The sequence below is a fragment of the Pogonomyrmex barbatus genome, unplaced genomic scaffold (genome assembly GCF_055798465.1).
Source record: "Pogonomyrmex barbatus isolate J1 unplaced genomic scaffold, ASM5579846v1 scaffold21, whole genome shotgun sequence".
Classification (NCBI taxonomy): Eukaryota; Metazoa; Arthropoda; class Insecta; order Hymenoptera; family Formicidae; genus Pogonomyrmex; species Pogonomyrmex barbatus.
This window is the reverse complement of record NW_028297118.1, coordinates 2,836,117-2,854,804: the sequence shown is the minus strand read 5'-3', so window position 1 is coordinate 2,854,804 and position 18,688 is coordinate 2,836,117. Positions and strand designations below refer to the sequence as shown.

At 28.8% G+C, this 18,688-nt stretch overlaps 1 protein-coding gene across 15 annotated transcripts in view; it reads right to left on the bottom strand.

Moving 5' to 3' along the window:
- The window catches only part of LOC105427440 (uncharacterized), a 68,362-nt gene that overhangs the window by 36,629 nt on the left and 13,045 nt on the right, over nucleotides 1-18,688 (bottom strand). For 9 of the 15 annotated variants that reach the window (XM_089078020.1, XM_089078006.1, XM_089078008.1 and 6 more), the window contains 2 exons: nucleotides 6,411-6,513; nucleotides 2,599-2,658 (listed from right to left, as the gene is read on the bottom strand). In XM_089078020.1, the coding sequence (XP_088934146.1) occupies nucleotides 2,599-2,658; nucleotides 6,411-6,513 (163 nt within the window). The remainder of the gene's footprint in view (nucleotides 1-2,598; nucleotides 2,659-6,410; nucleotides 6,514-18,688) is intronic. The other 6 variants (XM_089078007.1, XM_089078014.1, XM_089078009.1 and 3 more) reach the window with 3 other exon arrangements.

Genomic DNA, 18,688 nt, shown 5'->3' with positions numbered 1-18,688 from the left:
CTCTGATGTTTAGAAAAGTAGATGGATTTACTGTTATCGTTAATAATTCAATTGATGAACTCTCTTGATTATAATATAGAAATAAAATATTAGAAAAAATAATTTCAAAAGAATTCCCTGAAGATTTTCAATAAAATATCCTGAGAATTCCCTGATTTTTCAAGGTACGAATAAATTTTCTGAGAATTCCAGGTTTTTCAGATTTTTTCAGATAATAGACATTCTGTAAAAGAATCTCACATTCTTTTAAAAATAAAAACGAATAATTATAAATCAAGGGGTTATTCAAAACAATAAATTTTTACGATTTACTAAAATACATTACTAATGTTGCTAATTTATTTTATAGTAATGGATTTTAGTGCTAAATAAATATCTTTCGTGTGTTCAACGTAAATTTTAATACACAGCAAGAAAAATCTGCATCATAAGCTGTTAGTCACCTGAACTCCGATCAGATTGTTTTCGTTTTAGAAAAATATTCTAGCAGAAAAATTTGCTAAAAAAAGATAAATCATAAAATTTCCAAATATATTTGAACTATGTACACGTATGTATCTATCGAAGAATATATTTTGAAGTTTTACTGTTTCGCACAAACGATTATGATTAGATGATCCACGAAAGGCTGATACTTGACACGAAACTAAAATTGCTATATTTAACTTCATGATAATAATCGGCATAAATGGAAATTCTCCGTAGAATAAAGTATGAAACATGTGATTAAAAATATTCAAAACTACCATATTATTGTCCAAGAGTCTGGATGATAATCAATGTAAAAATAAATTTTAGTAATATTGGACTGAGAGGAAAGGATTTAGCTTAATAAAAAATTAAAGTTCTGATGTTTATTAATACTAATGTATGCCTTGCTTTCAATAATAATATTATCACGATCATGTTCATATCATGATATATGCATGCCCTAAATTTCATCCTTTCACAAACATTATTCTGCTTTAATCGCAGTTCTCGCCGGAATAATAATAGGCTTATAGCCATGCTTTGCGCAATTTTCCTTTTGCAGGCAAACGAGAGTTTGCCATCATGATGAATAATTCGTAAAGATTGTCAAAATAAGATATGCAAAAGTGAAATATCTTATGACACATCGTTTTATTCTAAATATTGCTATTCATCGATCGATTTTACATGACGTAGAAAAAAAAATCGAAATTTTACCTGTCAAATGGGATTTGTCGATAAAATTTATACAGGTAAAATTTTTCAACCATTTTTTCGTCTTTTATGCACAAATAAAAATTAAATTCATATAAAAGATAAATTTATTTTATATAAAAGCCTTCAAGTTTCTGATTAGACGAAACAGAAAGATCGATAATAACGATGCAACTATGTAACAGTTATTAATGATTATTTTCAAATTATAAAATTATAATAATTATTATTATATATGTGAAAGTTAATGTTAAAGAAGCATCGCGTTAATACAGGTGAATATGAGTATTAAAAAGGAAAATGGGATAAGTAAGGAAAAATAATTTTTTGCAGTGCATCTAGCTTATTAATAAGGAATTATCTATAAGTAATCGTACTGAAAAATTGTATTGAAAAGTCCTATCGGTTTTTAAGTAGATTCGTTATAAGTTTTCTACGGGATTGAAAGAAGTTTAATATTTCATAAATCTTCACACATTTACACTTTAGAAAAATAATTAAATATTTAAATTATGATGTCTTAAAGAAGTTAGAAAGAGACCGAAAGAACTTTTGCAATAACTACTTTCAATTAACTCTTTCACTGTATATCTCTTCAAGAATAAAAATGCTACTAAATGTACATGTAATATAAGTAATATATATAAATAATATACAAATCATAACAAACAAAATATTAAACATATATATTTTAAATTATATATATATATATATATATATATATATATATATATATGTGTAGATAAGATATCCATTAATAACCGTATTACTTCTCATGTGAGTAAAGGAGTTATACTGAATAGACAAGTTTTCTATCCTTTTGTAATTTTCGCAACAATTAATGAGTTATTAATTTATAAAGATCTGTAAATGAGCGTATATTCGCGCAAAGAAACAACCCAACATTACATGCTTTTATAGTTGCTAGACGCGTGGTAAAATGGATTGCGTTTTAAACAAAGACTCTATTATTTGTAGATTCATGGATCTTTATAATATTTATAAATTAATTATTTCGAAATTCGCAAAATAACAGCAGGTACTTCTGTTCAGTTTAATCTATTTTATCTGTCAAGAAGAAATGATACGGCTATATTATCAGATACTTTGTATATACATACATTATGTATAAAATCTAAATGTTGAAAAATTTGATTTGAGATGAATTTTGAGATAAATGTCACGGTCATTCAGTGAAGAAGTTCACACTCAGCTACAAGCATTTTTATTAGCAAATTAATATGGCAGATACGGATAACCAGATAAGCGGGGGGAGGCGAGGGGGGGGCGACGGTGGCGGCGGCGAGGGAGGAAGGGGCAGGTTTTTTCCGAAAAATAAATGAATGAAAAAAAAAAAAAAAAAATCAGAAATAAAATCTGGACACTTGCGTAACTCCGAATCGTTCGTCTTACCTTCGCTGTTTTCATCCTCGGTTGACTTGGCCGATTGTAGCTTCGCGCTTGGTTGCTTCGCTGCAATCAAAATTCGCAGCTGGCACCGCGTTCTCTCTTTTGCTATTCCCGTCTTATTTTTCTCTCGCCCTCCCTTTAACGTTCGTTTTTTTTTTTTTTACTTGACCGATGACTCTGCGTCATGATCGATCATATAACCCTGATCTCAAGAAGGAAAATTCCAAAACGTGCGTGTTTATCCATGTGTATACGTGTATGGCTACTGAATTCATCGAAATTTCTTCTCGAATGTCAAATTCTACCTTTGACCATATTGCGAGATATTGAACAAAGCGACATTAAAGAAATAGCAAAAATATAATGATTTAAAAGATAATGATCTCTTTGAGAGACTAATAAATAAAAAGATTAGGCACCATTCTTTCCGTTGAAGTTCTTCGATAATCGAGGTGTGATATCTCTTCTAAATCTCCAGTGGTATCGTGAACAAAAATATATAACACGATGAAACGATAATACTTAGTATAATAACATTTTCCATTTGGCTCACAAATTTTTACAATTAATCAAGACTCACGCATACATATTGTTATTTCGTAATCGTATGGTATAATTAAAATTCTATGGTAAATTATAATTCTCTTTCATTTCTCTTTGAAAATGCAGAAGCTAAACCACTGGTAACTCTACATATGAGTTAGACTCTTCAATCAATTCATGAAAAAGATAAAGAAAAAAAAGAACGATCGTCCGCGAATTAAGATTACGCGAATGGGGAGAGCGGAGTTCGTTCGTTCACGATCCAACATTTATTTCATTTTTCAAGAGAGACCAGAAGCTAGCACCGTCGACGAGATGGGAAAGTCAATGGCGCGGAATTTATTGCAGCCAAATTGCCTTACGTGAAACGAGGTCGCGAAAGATCGCGCGAGATCGTGAACGATTAAATTCGAACGACGACCAGCTGAGAAATCGACGATCGGTGAAAATGGATTCTGACATGGCAATAGTGTTTGCGGTTATTGGCCTTTTATCAGAAATTCTATTATTTGTCTTATCCGCTTTTTGTAATACCCTTACAAATCGTATTAATGATCACAAAAATTAATATAGTATTGATAATATAGATAATATAGATAATTGATAATATAGTATTGATAAAATAAATAACAGAAAAGTTATATATGAGTTTGACTTTCTATTTCGATGTAAATTTAAGTAAACAAGATTTCAAGTTAAATTAGCTTTCTATTTAGTATAAAGTAAATTTTGATCTCTGCAGCTATTATTGTTCCTACTGCAGTTGAAAGAGACGCTTCGTAATCTTAAATAGATTCTCGAAATTCCTTGAATCATCATTCCTTGAATACCAAGCAAGAATTAAAGGAATTCGCATTTAAGCTCTCCTCGTCATTTATTCCTATCACCATGCGGTTTAATATTTTCAATTTAAAAAATCCTTTATTACTCAGATATTAAACAGTAAATACTTTGTCTCTGAATACATATATTAACTATATCGAAACTATAATTAATTAAATGTCGGCTATATTCCACGTCTGTCGTTACGTTAAAAATGAACAGAAAAATGAACATTTAAGGAAGCAATTTTTGTGCAACTATCGCGGTTATCTGCCAACATGTCTTTGAAGGCCAAGAACCACATTTTCGCGTTTAATCGTGCATTACCGAGATACTCAATCGAGTGGAAATGAGGGAGAAATCACCGATCCGATCGACAGCTGGCATCTGTTCTCGAAAGATGAGCCGAAAACGAATTCACATTACCGATAGGTAAAAATGCATACTACTAAACTAAATCTTCTTGTCTACTCTCTCTAACTTGTAAGCGTTCACACAGAGATATCAGTAATAGAGCCAAGTGAGAATACATCGAGGAAACAGATATATAGACAATATGTATGTATCACGTGATGCGTGATGCTGATCTAAAAATTATATCGTGGCATACACAATATCGAAATGTAGATAGGATTATCCCATAACTTGCGATTTTTCTTTTAATCATGATCAAAATGTCTGATAAATTTGAAATCGAATTTTTCGTAGCAACCAATGTCAAGAAATATCATTATTTAATGAAACTGTTCAATTTTTATTAAGTTTTTGTAACTAATAAGTTTTACATTGGAATTCTATTAACGTAGCTCACTTAAAATGGAAACTTAAAAAAAATATAGCTAAAAATATAATATATACACACGCACATATATATCGTGTAAAGTGTTTTACAAGTGTTTTTCGAAACTCTTAAACAAGAAAATTCCTTTTCCATATTTATCATACATTTTTATAATTCGATGGATTCTTTTAAACAACAGATAGCGTATTGCTGCTGATCTTTCTCAGAAAAAATAAAAGAAATAATACCTAATTTTTTTTTTAATAGAGTTGTATTATTAGATGTATTATTAGTTGTATTATTTGAGTTGTATTGATTTTTTTTTACATTTATATAATTTTGTTACATAATTCCTCAAGTTATTCTAATATACAAAAGTAATAAGATCAAAAATCAAAATAAAGTGACAGAACAAAGTATAAAATATTTAAACCATTAATTTTTTTATAACTTTATTTTAATATTTTTATATGCGAAATAATTTAGAAGAATCATATGTAAAAAAATCCATATAATTTTATTTATGAAAATATTGTATTTATGAAAGTATTGTTTTGCCCCTTTTTTATTCCTTTTGGAAAAACTAGAGCGGCACTGTCTCTATTATTTAAAAGATTTCAACAAATCATAAAAATAATAAACAGAAAGTTTCTCGTTTTATTTTAAATTAAATAAGTTTCGGAGAAAACATCTTATAACACACACTTTATATGATATATCCTATATCATATACTCTAGGTGTGTGTGTGTGTGTGTGTGTGTGTGTGTGTGTGTGTGTGTGGTGTGTGTGTGTGTGGTGTGTTCCTCTTTTCTCGAAAAATTCATTTCATATTCATCAAAAAATTCATCATTAAACTCACGAGTTATGGGTTTCTTTATCCATTATTTTTTATATATATGTATATATGCATGTTTATATATATATATATATATATATATATATATATACATATATATACATACATAAAATAATGTACTTTGTACATGTTGTGATAAATGAAGTATGTATAAAATGAACGGAATATGATGGAGAGCAAGTGCGTCAACGATATAAATAATAATACGAATAAACGAAATCACACTCTTTAAAAGATTAATATTATATAAAGAGAAAAAGTAAACGATTCTCTCAGCGACGCTCTCGGGAGCGTGCATTGGCGTGAATATTTCTTCTTTCCGACTAAAAGTTAATTAAGATGTTTTTATTAAAATAAAAAATAACTTATTATGTATGTCTGTGTAGAATATAGTCAATAAATGCCAGATAAAACGGCCGATTCACGCTCGAGTGACGTGGAGTTATCTAACGTATCAAGCCTAAACAGTATAAATATAAATCCTTCGATCGTTATACATTCTCCTCTTGATCGATAAATATATATATATATATATATATATATTTCACAAAACATTTATCAATTTATTAATACATTTCCATTTGCAGAATTGTGACGTGAACATCTGTGACGAATCTTAAAAATGTCACACGAGAAATCAATCTTTATATCACGTGTGAAATGTCACATATATACCCCGTTGTGGTACGCGTTTTAATGTCTTTTGCAACAGCAAACAAGTTTGTTGTTTAGGATTAATGTTTCCTACTGTTTAGGATTAATCTTTACTATATATAACAGAAATAATAAAATAATATTCTAGCTGTACTCACTTGACGGTGGCGGCTGCGGCGCACGTCGCACAACCGAGTGCTCCTGATGGGGTCCTGTATACTCATGCCATGTATACGTGCTCCTATATTCCGAATGAAGCTGCTGTAACATGTAATTAACGCACAATTCGCTGTTAGAGAAATACGTGATGGAAATACTCTACGTGATTGTATGCAAACATAAGCTAAAGAAAAACGCTGCTAAAGATAAACATATCATATAATACCGAAATTAGTTATATATTAATATTTCGTAATATTACATAATTATTATATAATCCTATGTTTTATTTAATTAAAGACATGGATACAATTAGGATTTTAATATTACATTCGTAACGTTAATTTCTTTGTTTAACGTGACTAAGTGGACGTAAAATATTCACAGAAATGAATACAATTAGAGGTATAAATGAAAATTTTACTTAACGAACAATATATAGAATAATTTAATTTAATAAATTATCAATTTAATTTATTAATTATAATAAATTATAATATGTTTAACAATTTAAATAAGTAATGTAATAAAGAAAAAATTTTTTATTATTTATTTAAGTAATATATTCATTTTTAAATAAAATTAATTTAATAAGTTGTAGATAAATCACGTATTCAACGATACAATGATATGAATTTTATTTTACATTTTCAATTCGTTACTTCAAGAAATTATTTAGTTTCTTTTCAACTATGTGTATATTCAATAATTTAAAGACATTCTTCATTTCGATCATGGTTGTCACATTCACTATGTCAATTAAAAAATGTTGCAAGGTTTCGGTAGATGAACGGATCGATGGTCGGGGCTTCCATAATCCATTCGAGAAGACACTGAATCCGTAATGTATTTTGCGTCGAGTGTAATTATTATTTTATCTAAAGAGTTAGCGAAATAAGAGAAGATATAATTAAATCAATTAAATTCTGATAAATAAAATTAATTATGAGTATCAAAAAATAGAATTAAAACTTTCTTAGACTTATATATATTTCTTAAATTTATATTTTTTGCTATTTTTATCTTGTGCTCTTTTATGTTCCCACCTTAAAGAATTTATTTTATAATAGATAGTTATTTTTAATAATTTTTCATGTGAATGACATAGAATTTTATTTTGAGGAAAGTAAAAATCAAACTTTCAAATAAACGTTTGGTAACCTAAAATAAATATGGGTTTTCAGACAATAAACACTATACCACGCTGTTCCATCGTTAACCGCACATAGGCGACTATCGATTCTTCGATGTTCATTTATTAATGGCAATGTGGGACAACGTTAACCTTTACGTAGGCCGCCGCGCCCAACATAAAGCATCTGTCCTTCCTTTCTTTTTTTTTAAATTGCTCGAAAAATGGAAAAGTACGGAAAAATTTCGGTGATTTATTATTAGTTTGATCATTCGCAGTTTTTTTTGATAAACTAAGATCCACTTTTAAAAAGATTATGTAAACAGCTTTCTGTTACATAACAACTGTTCATAATATGATATAGATATACATAATTGCAACACAAATTGATAGAATTGATAGAATTTTATAGTTAATTAAAAATATATGATATTAGAAAATAAATAATGTACATCTGTACATATTTCACATAATAAAATTGATGAATATCGAAAATTGCGAGATTCATCAATCGTTTATATTAATCGAATGGAAAATCGTTGATCGAAAGAGAAAAAGAGAGAGACAACGATACAATTCATAAACAAATTCTGACGCGAACTCAGAACAACCAGACAATAAGCGCGCAAAGTTCTTGCGACATTTGCACGACTTCTCGCGACGCGTCGATTCTGTCTATTGAAATCATTAACAGTAGTCACGCGTGATCGCGGTAACAACAAAAAAGTTAAATGGAAAAGCAAAGCGCGAATAGATATGCTTATAACGTGAAACTTTAGGATACCCGCTGCTCTTTAAGCAATCTCCGTTTATTTCGCTCAAATCATGGTTCACGCATGCTTCAAAAATTATTCCCTGACGAAATTTGTTAAGAGAATATACTAAAGACTCAGAAAAATCTTTTTTTTTTTATTTTAAGGATTTTCATTAATGATTTTCTTTAAATCACTATAAATTTTTAGAAAAAAATATTAATTGTCACGTCGATTGAGTAGACTTTGAAGATATTTTAAGAATTTTTGTACATAAAAATATAAATATATGTGTGATGATGTTGCACAACATTGTTGAGATTTTTGTATTCAAGAAACGTTGTATCTTAATTTTTAAATATTTTAGCATGCTTATCCCCCCTCCCCATACACACACATACACAACAAGAACCTATTAAACCTGTTAAACTTTTGTCTGTATTATTCAATTTTTCTCCTTTATTTCACATTTTTCTTCCTAAATATTCCTTATATTAATATATTAATAATATAAAATATCGATGAGGTACAATTTAAGTAATCGATTGCCTTTTGTAGCCTTATGTTATATTAAGGCTTATAATAAATTAATTTGTTATTGGTAAAAAGTTAAACATATAATAGGTATCTGAAACATTAGCTTCAATTTCCGCCATTCATTTGCTTATAAATCAGAATCAAGTGGAAAATATAATAAAAAAAAAATAACTTAAGTGATACGCATGACGCATGACTCTCTCGTATAAAAATTTTGCTCCCGAGTTTACTTAATCCGTATCTTTTTTTCCTCTTTCTGCTTTCCGCTTTTATCACAATCTGCCGCAAAGTAATTCTCGATCGATCGTACTTCGATGAAGGAAATTCGGTTTCTCGCATGTCGATAAGACGTCGACATATACGTGATCATCACGTTCTTCTCTTCCCTTCTCTTTTTTCATATATCCTGCCATCTTGTTTCGTTATCTTTCGAAAATTACTACTGGGAAAAATCACTAAAATCATTATATTGTTACAGAATAGCGTTCTACGCGACATATAGATTTCGAGAAAAATATATCTCACTTCGAGATTACTTTATATCAGAGTTAGACTTGAGAAAATTATGACATTTTGTGTTTTCTGTCGATGCAAATTACATTATTATCTGCTGCTGCTTGAAACTTAAAATTATGTATACTTCTTCTGATGTAATCATTTTTAATTAACAGACAATGTATGCGCAAGCGTGATGTTCATTATAAATATATTTCATCTTCATTGTAAATTTTCTCTTTTACGTCAAAATCGATAAACTTATGTCTGAAGTTTCAATGTGGCATGCCAATGTACATGCCTTCGCATATAATTATTTTTCAAGCAATTTCCACGTGAAAATTATATCGTCACTTTCCACACAAAACTCAAATTTTCTTTTATCCGCCTCTGAAAATTGATTCCTTTTATTTCATCTATTGTATCACGTTAGCGCAAATATTCGATATTTTTCAAATAATCAAACTTTAGTTATTAATTAAATTAATCTCTTTCGAATATCAAGTGTAAATGCTATTGGCTAAAATATAAATTACGGTTAAAAAATCATTTAACAATATTTATTTTTTATCTATATCTAATCTCTACTTTCCATGTGAATGTCTACTTTCCATTCTCTTTTCATTTTTATATTTTATCTTTTATTTATATTTTTGTATTATATCTATATTTATCTCTCTTATTTATGTTTTTACATTGTATTTATTTATCTAGTTATCCACCGGCGATGTCACAATGGAGATAAGCAAAGCGTATTGTTCTGCAAAAGCGACTGTTGCACAATACTGGCGCTAAATGTTATATGCAAGAAAATTCTATATGACCAATTAGCGCATATCATATTTAATACTTGACAACAACCTTCGATCGCTATCATCATTCACGCTCGTTTTCCAAGTCTGTATACATTTGTAAGTTCGTCCTATTTCAAGTTTAATGACGCTTTCGAACTTTGCACTTAGTGTTCGCCCGCGAATATTCAGAACAAAGTAATTGCGCAAACAGATCGACGGACTGCGCACCGGAATTTCATTATGACAAACAATGCATTCGTGACAAACGCAAATGCACCGCACGATTATTCGTTGTTTAATGATTTCCAATTAAGTTTCCAATGATGTTGAGACAACATAGCGCGTCGCCAAAAATTGTGCGTCAACACACGACGTCAAGCACGTGGGGAAATAAGTCGGGAGCAAATAATTATTGCACAATGCAATTTGAAGCAATGTTCGCGGGATAACAAGACGAAGATCAAAATGTAACAATGCTTTTATTTCAAAAGTACACGTAGAGAAATGACTTAGTAATATTAATTAAATACCAGTGGTTTAACTTTTGCTAAAAGTCGGATTGCTAAAAGTTGGATATTAGAACTAAAATGCATTTGCTGCAAAGTAAAATTTGATTAGTTGAAAGTTAAAAATCAATTTTACGAAAGAAGAGCGGTTTTTCTTCAATATTCTATTCGTAATCGCGATTTCGAAAAGAATCGCTCGCAAGTAATACGAGGGCAGATGGATGCGACAGAGTTTTATTTCTCGTAATTAAGAAGCCACACAGTAACAATGAAAAGTACAACATTACGATTTTCTGATGAAATGATGCCTCGAAGATGAACTCACAAAATTGATCTCCAAAAAGTGAATAAAGGATTTTAACAATATAATTTCGTTTAGTTCCATGTAAAATTTAATATTCAGTTCTTTCGAGCAGCTCGATTTTATGGTCATAGATGAGAAATGACGTGCAATAACTTTCTTTCGACGTAGAGTTTTTTTTTTAAACACAATAATTTCGTGATGATCAAACTTGTAAAATATGCAGGAAATTGAATGTTTATCCGATTGGTTACATAAAAATGTAAAATAATACTTGAAATAACGAGTCATTTTTCAGCCATTCTTAAACGATCGTGACAGCTGAATCATGGCTGAAATATGATCCATTATTTTAGGAATTATTTTACACTTCTACGTGACAGATCAAACAGATGTTTCAGTTTCCCATATATTTTACCAGTTTCAGAATCACGAAATTATTATGTTTCAAGAGAAAATTAAATAAAGCTATTTCGTCACAAAAAATTATTGCACTGCATGCCATTTCTCGTCTATGATATCGTAAACTAATATAACTGTAGCGAGAAAGAGCCAAGCCTTAATTTAAAGACTTAATATTCTTTCTAAGAGATACATTTATGTTTACTGGATGTAGGAAAAATTTATCTTTGATTCTTTGACGTATATATACCGGTTCTCCCCATTTCAAAGACACACCTTAACTATTATGGCTATATTTCAATTCTGGCTAATTCTTTTTCTTCGTTGTAGAATACAATTACGTGCTGATAAGTAACGCAAGAAAATTTCATTCGGCGTTTAAAAAAAAAAAAAAAAAACAGAAAAATATTCGGTCACATGATTAAATCTGTAAAAATTGCAAGTACTCGATCGAATACGATACGAGACCCCCTAAGCGCACTTTGCATACTTTTCACGACTCGAGTACGCGATAGCTTCTGGAATTTTATTGACAGTTTCCCCGTCGGTTAGAGCAACGTGTGTACGCGGCACGAAGCAGGTAGTAAAAGTCAACGTACTATACAACTTTGCGCGACTTGGTCCAACTGCCGCGGCGAATATCGACGAAGACACGACGGTGGCGCAGTGCCAATTCTTCCACCCATTTCACCCGCAAAAATCGACTTTTCGCGTCTGCATTTTCGCCGCGGCAACGGCAATTACGTTTCTCATGCATTTGCGAGACTGTGCCGACGAAACACGACAAAAGAACCTATAAATAATGTATCAAACACGCGTGATGACGAACACTTCGCTAAACTAAATTATGGCATACAACAAGGCTATTGAAAGTTTTCCGAGACTATCTTGGCAAAAACCTGATAGCAATAACATTACAAATTTTTAATATTTTTAAACACAGCGGAATAAGAAGATTGCATAATTTTTAGAAATTATAGTTATACGCAATTTCATTAAAAAAATTATGAAAATACTGTAAATCTTTTATCATATATATATATATATATATATATATATATATATATATATATAGTATAATTTATTCACTTTTTAGAATATTCTGTGTAATTGTGTAATGTGCACCGAAGAAAATCGTTTTATGTAATACAAAACTAATAACAGTTTTGTTTATTCATAATACTTGAAAATTCCTCACGTCTTCTCACCTGGTGAAACTAATTGCGCTGAATAAGACCGAAAATATGAGCTAAAAAAGATCATTTCGAAAAGAAAAAAAAATAATAGATTGCACTAATTAGAACTGTTCATCGTACTTAAATAATTACATCTTTCGTCGAAAGTACATATATTACAAGAATTTGTAGAATTTATTTAAATTTTAGCAATTGCCAATTGTTTCTCATTTGTTCGGAGAATATCACTCTATATTATTAATCTATTTTATTAATGTCAGTAGATAATAAGTGAGATCTTTCTAAAATATTTTTGCTTAAAAATTACAAAATTTAATATAAAAATGGTGACTTTAAAAAATTTTTATAGAATATAATAAATAACATTATACTATTTCATAGAAAAAAAAACAAACATTGTATTTAATTGAGATGTGTGTATTGAATGGTATATTATGCTTATTTAAAATGCATAGTATAAATAAATATTATCATGATACATTCAATAAAAAGAATAAAGAATAAATAAAAATTAAATTTCTAGTATAAAAATTTTTATTTAAAGAAAGAAAATGTACGATAAAAGATTTGGAAAAAGATTAAATGCTGTTAAAGAAGGGAAACTTTCCATCAATTTACTTTTCATCAATCTATTTTTAAAATTTTCATTTTTTTAATTATTTAAAAATAAATTTGAATCACATAAATTATAATATTGAAATCTGCACTTATATATCTCTGATTCACATTTAGATTTTAGAACTAATATTGATTATTGATTTTAATTTTATTACTCGCGTTGCAATATGTAAGCGCTAATTAGATTTATTATTCTCATAAAATGTAGTAATGTATCCAGAAAAAATGATAAAGCATTATAAAAAATAATCCATATTCAGTAGCCAACGTCTCAGCCAATTGAGAATAATGTTTTATTTCAATGAAATTAAAAAATATAAGATAGTAATGAAACTGAATAAAATTTTTCATAAAATATCTTTTATGATTAATTATATTTATTATATATTTTAATAATTCTTTCTTATTGGACAAAATTATCAATTTTTATTCATATATATATATATATATATATATATATATATATATGTATCTGTATATATAGAGTAATCCGGAACTGATGTCCTTACTTGATAGCTCATTCTTATATAATGTAAAAAAAAACTGTACTTCTGATATTTTGCTGAATCGAGCAAATGATATGTCGAGACGCAAAATCAATATCGGCAACTGTAAGCCTCATCCTTTCCGTCGCATTGCCGCAACGTGACGCAATCTAATTTCTCACGCTTTGCGACAAACTTACTAAAATATTTTCTAATAATATATCTCTAGATATTTTTATAATTGAATAATAACAAGGAAATTAAAGCAAATTTCATTTCAAGATCACTGCTCACAGCAATTTGCATTTTTCATCGCATCGATAATTCTGTTGGAGTCACTTGTTCCACTTATTCAGACAGTTATAAATTTGCAAAAAATAATCAAAATATAGATATGAATATTTTAGAATAAGAGGAAAATAACGAAAGAAATTTCATTTTATAAATCAATAAAAATTCTTGAAAATTCTAAATGCCTAAGATGCATTCTTTTTTATTTTCTATAATTTAATGTTTTTGAAAACTAATCTAAACTTTGTTACTTTCTTGTCATAAATTTCACAATGTTATCTATCTGTTAATTGCATTTTTTTCCATTACAAATTCTGCCATGATTTAAATTTCTCAAACTATTTTTCCGTGTTTCAGTTTCTGCAACTCTTCATTATTCGAGATTTTGCAATTCTAGATCGAAATCAAAATACTTTACGTTTTCTAATTTCTTCTTTTTTTCATATTATCTTTCTCCGTAAATCTTTATTACAAGTTCTTGTGTTTTATGTTTATATCAAACTTCTGAGACTTAAATCTTTAAAATTCCTCATTACGAAACGTTCTATTTAAACTTAATTATTTCTGTGAAATGGCCATTTCGAGAAGCAATATCAGCTTACATATTTATTAATGCATACAGGAGCTACTATTAAAATATATTTGCAAATAATGATAAATTCACATGTATGTGTCTATATACATATTTACTATAATAGATTTATATATTTTCCTTATGCATATTTTCAGATATTTGAAATCACTATTATGTGATATTTCAAAGTCAAGTCACTAGCTTTGAATAAATTTTAGATAGTTAATAAGAATCAGCTGCATTTTATGAGGAAATTGCGATGTGGTCGAACGTTCATATTGACGAATGTGAGCGTCGGTGGCGCAGTGTCGGTTTTTCTTTTTTATTACTCCCTTCGTAACGACGATTTCTGCACAGTGGTCGATCCAACCCAGTGACCGTGCGGTTCTACGTCACGCTGCATTATGCGGTATAAGTTGCTGGCATTAACGACAATCGAAATTATTTATTTAATCTGCGCGCGACATTAAGATGACTCGACCCTAAACACGTTAGACTAAATGGATTATTTTGAAAAATGATTCAATCGACAAATAACGTCTCTTCTTGTCGGTACAAGTTTCTACTATTAATAAATCAGTACTATTAATAAATTATGACATAGTTTCGAATATGATTAATTTATCGATTGATACTTGATGGCCTAAAAAACGAAACGAAAAAGATACTTGAAAAAATCATGCAAATGCATTCGATAATTTTCTCTCACAACCTAATCATACTTTATATAAAATGGGGGCGAAACGGGGGGGAAACGAGAATCTCGATATTGGAGAAATTCATGTTTCCACAGCGGTGAGCTAAATTTAGACAGCGTGAAAAACTTTTCATTAATGCCATTATTACTATTTGAGAGTCAGACTTTCCTATTATTAAATTATCTAAAATCGAACTTTATAGCTAATATACTAAATCAGATAATATTTAATTATTTTAAAAAGATAAAAGGAAATTTGATTTTCTGCTCTTTTATCAAACAGCAACTTGTAAAATGTATTGTATTAACTTCTTGTAAAGTCTTACAACTTGTTGTGTTGTTGTATTAACTTCTTTAAAAAAAAAAAGAATTTGTTACTTAAAATACATGTCTCTAATTGCAATATTCAATAAATTTGTTATATTTTCTAGTTATATTTCCTTAAGTTTGTTGTATTTCTTTAATAATAAGAAAAATATTTTAATAGTTTTGGAAAGTTCAAGAATCTTATTCTTCTATTATTTCTAATTATTGATTTGTTTTTTGCGTTCTTTGAAAATACAATTTCAATTAGTAGTTCTACTTTACTATTTATCCAAGTTCTATGACACTATTTTCACTTAACAGCAAGACCATGCAATATATTGCGGAGAAAGCGCTGCACTAAAGTCCCTGATATTAAAGGGCTCTAAAATTTCAGTTAAAATAATATATTATTAGAAGGTAAAATAATCAAAAATCATGTTCTTAACTCTTTAAATAATAAAAAGACAAAACAGTAAACGATAATAAGCGTTTCTGAGTTTAACCCAAAAAGGCAGTGAAAAACAAGCAAATAAATAATCAAAAGAAAAAGTTTAGTTAATAATACGTAGTTAATACGTAGTTAATAATAGTTAATAATTAAAATTATAAATTTGTCAAATGGTAAAACCATAAAGTTAATGTAGTGATAATTCTGCATCCCCACAAAGATACTTCACAATCACTTTGACACAACGACACAATTATCAAAAACTGACATCTCGCAAAGTGAGAAGAACTATCGCATAAAGTAACGAGGAAGGTAAGAAAAGTCGGGAGTAATAAAAAGGAGGGGGGTTTTTTTTAGAGGGGGACTTAACAGAAGTGAGCATAGTAGAAAATTGAGAAAGTTAAGTGGGAGATAGCAAGTTAAGGATCGACGGATAATTATTTGGTGAAAGGTCGGTATTCTATTTGTTCAGACCGTGATGCTGTTTTTTTTAATACAAATCATTTCATGATATTAAACTTTTTTTCAAAGAAAGGTTCAATATCAAGAATTGTCTCATTTATTTATTATTATTCATTTGTTTGCTTTTCACCGCCTTTTTGAGTTACTTATTATTTTTTTATTGACCTTACTTCGTTGACTTTAATTTATTCTATTTAAAATTTATTTTATTTTATTTTATTCTATAACTATGTAATTTTTTTTTTACATATTTTCTCGTTTTCCTACAATGTTCAATTGAGATTTATAATTCGGATTATACCTATGAAATGTTTACTTGTTTTCGTTACTCTACCATATTTTTACAATGGATTTACAGTGATGAATATTGCATTTTGCAAATAGTTTTACAAAATTGACAAACATGAGAATGATATACTAAACTTATGTGTAAAAAAGTTTTTTGGAATTGACTACATATTTCTCATATTTCTGTAAGGTAATCTTTTTATTATGATTATGATGCAAATTTATTGTATCTTATATTTTTATTATTTATATTGTTTTAATAATATTATAGAATATTATTGTTTTATACTTATTCTTTCTTCTTTCTTTCATTCGAAGATTATTATTTTTTGAGCTTGTTATATCGTTCGTTAAACACATTTTTAACAAGAATTGCATTTCAAGTGAGCTATGACACGTGTGTAATACAATCGCACGAGATGAAATATACCGGCCTACTCTTTCCTCTTCTAACGTGCCGATCGCGGAAGAACTTTTATTCGTCAAAGGAAAGGAAGAGCTATCGGCACTCTTTCATCAGTGAGATTGAACGATGAAAGAGGCAAAGGCGGACATGTATTCGCACAAAGGCAGGAACATGTTTCCTCCGTCCTTTGTCACTTTCAATTCTTCTAATCCGCAACTTTCGATCAATTTGCGGGTAAAATGCGAACAACTGACAAAACTATTGCAGAGGAAAATTTTAAAAAGCTGCAATTCAAATGTATCACTTTGTATATTCTAAAGATCCATACGCTAAATTGAAATTTCTCGGATATTTTGCGCTTACAGTTCAACAAAAATTGATTGATTTAACTTTTGACAAGTAGTTGTGTTTTATCGGCAGGATTTTGCGCGCCTAAGTTCCTTATTATTATTTTTTTTTTGAATTTTGTATAGTCGGGATAATCCTTTTATAATTTCGATAATTTTGTTTCTTATAATCTAGTTCTACATTAAAATCCTTGTTGAAATGATATTTTTCGCAATAAGAATTTCTTGGGAAAGGAATATATTTGATCTATTAAAGAGGAACATTTACTATTTAGCTGCAATTCCATTAAAAAATAACGACATGATTAACTATGAATTTATATATATAAATACAAAAAAATAAAGAAATTATGAAACTATGTAAGCTCTTGCTTGCTACTATTGTTTTGCTTTGAATATATCCTCAACTTATTACAATTAATTGTTTAAAAAGTGACTTTTTTCGAATACAAAAATAAAATCTTTCGTATATTTATATTTTATTTCTACATTCGTATTTTTATGTTGTTTTATTCATTTCTCTTCTAAACGAGAAAGACGATAGTATAGAATTGCCTGTAATTTATCAAATTTGCTGCTAAAAGTTGAAGGATGATAAATAATACGGCTTCTCATTGATTTGTAATAAGAGCGCTGAAAAAAGAACCTTACTCGCTTTCGTGTAGGAATGAAAATAAATACGGAAATAAATACATGCCAATTTTCGAGTTACGAATTTACGAGCTATAACTCAAGGTAAACCCTGCAAATAACTGAAACTTTTCTCCTTTCCCAGTATATTCGTGCTTCAGGAAGCGTGAAGGTTAGCTGACCTTAGTCTTTCATGGTGTGAATTTTATTATTACAAATCAATAAAACGGAGTTCTCATGTGAAAAGAACATTCGCTTCTTTCTAGATTGACGGTTTTTATTTTACATATCATTTGCAATATAATCTTCATTAAAATAATATGCAATAACTAATAATTATGTTGAAAAAGATTACATGAAAAGATAAGTCAACTCTTGTCGATGTAACGATGAAAATAATAAAGATACTTATTCTTTATTCTCAAATAAAAATTTTCTTAAAAACTTGAGTATAATACTAAGACTATCTATAAGAGATATATTACCTATAAGAAAAAAAATTTTTTTTCTGATCTTTGAACAAACTTAGATATTTTGTATAGATTTCTGAATACTAGAAACAAATCTAACATTCAAATTTATATATTACGTCAAAGTTGCAAAAATAACA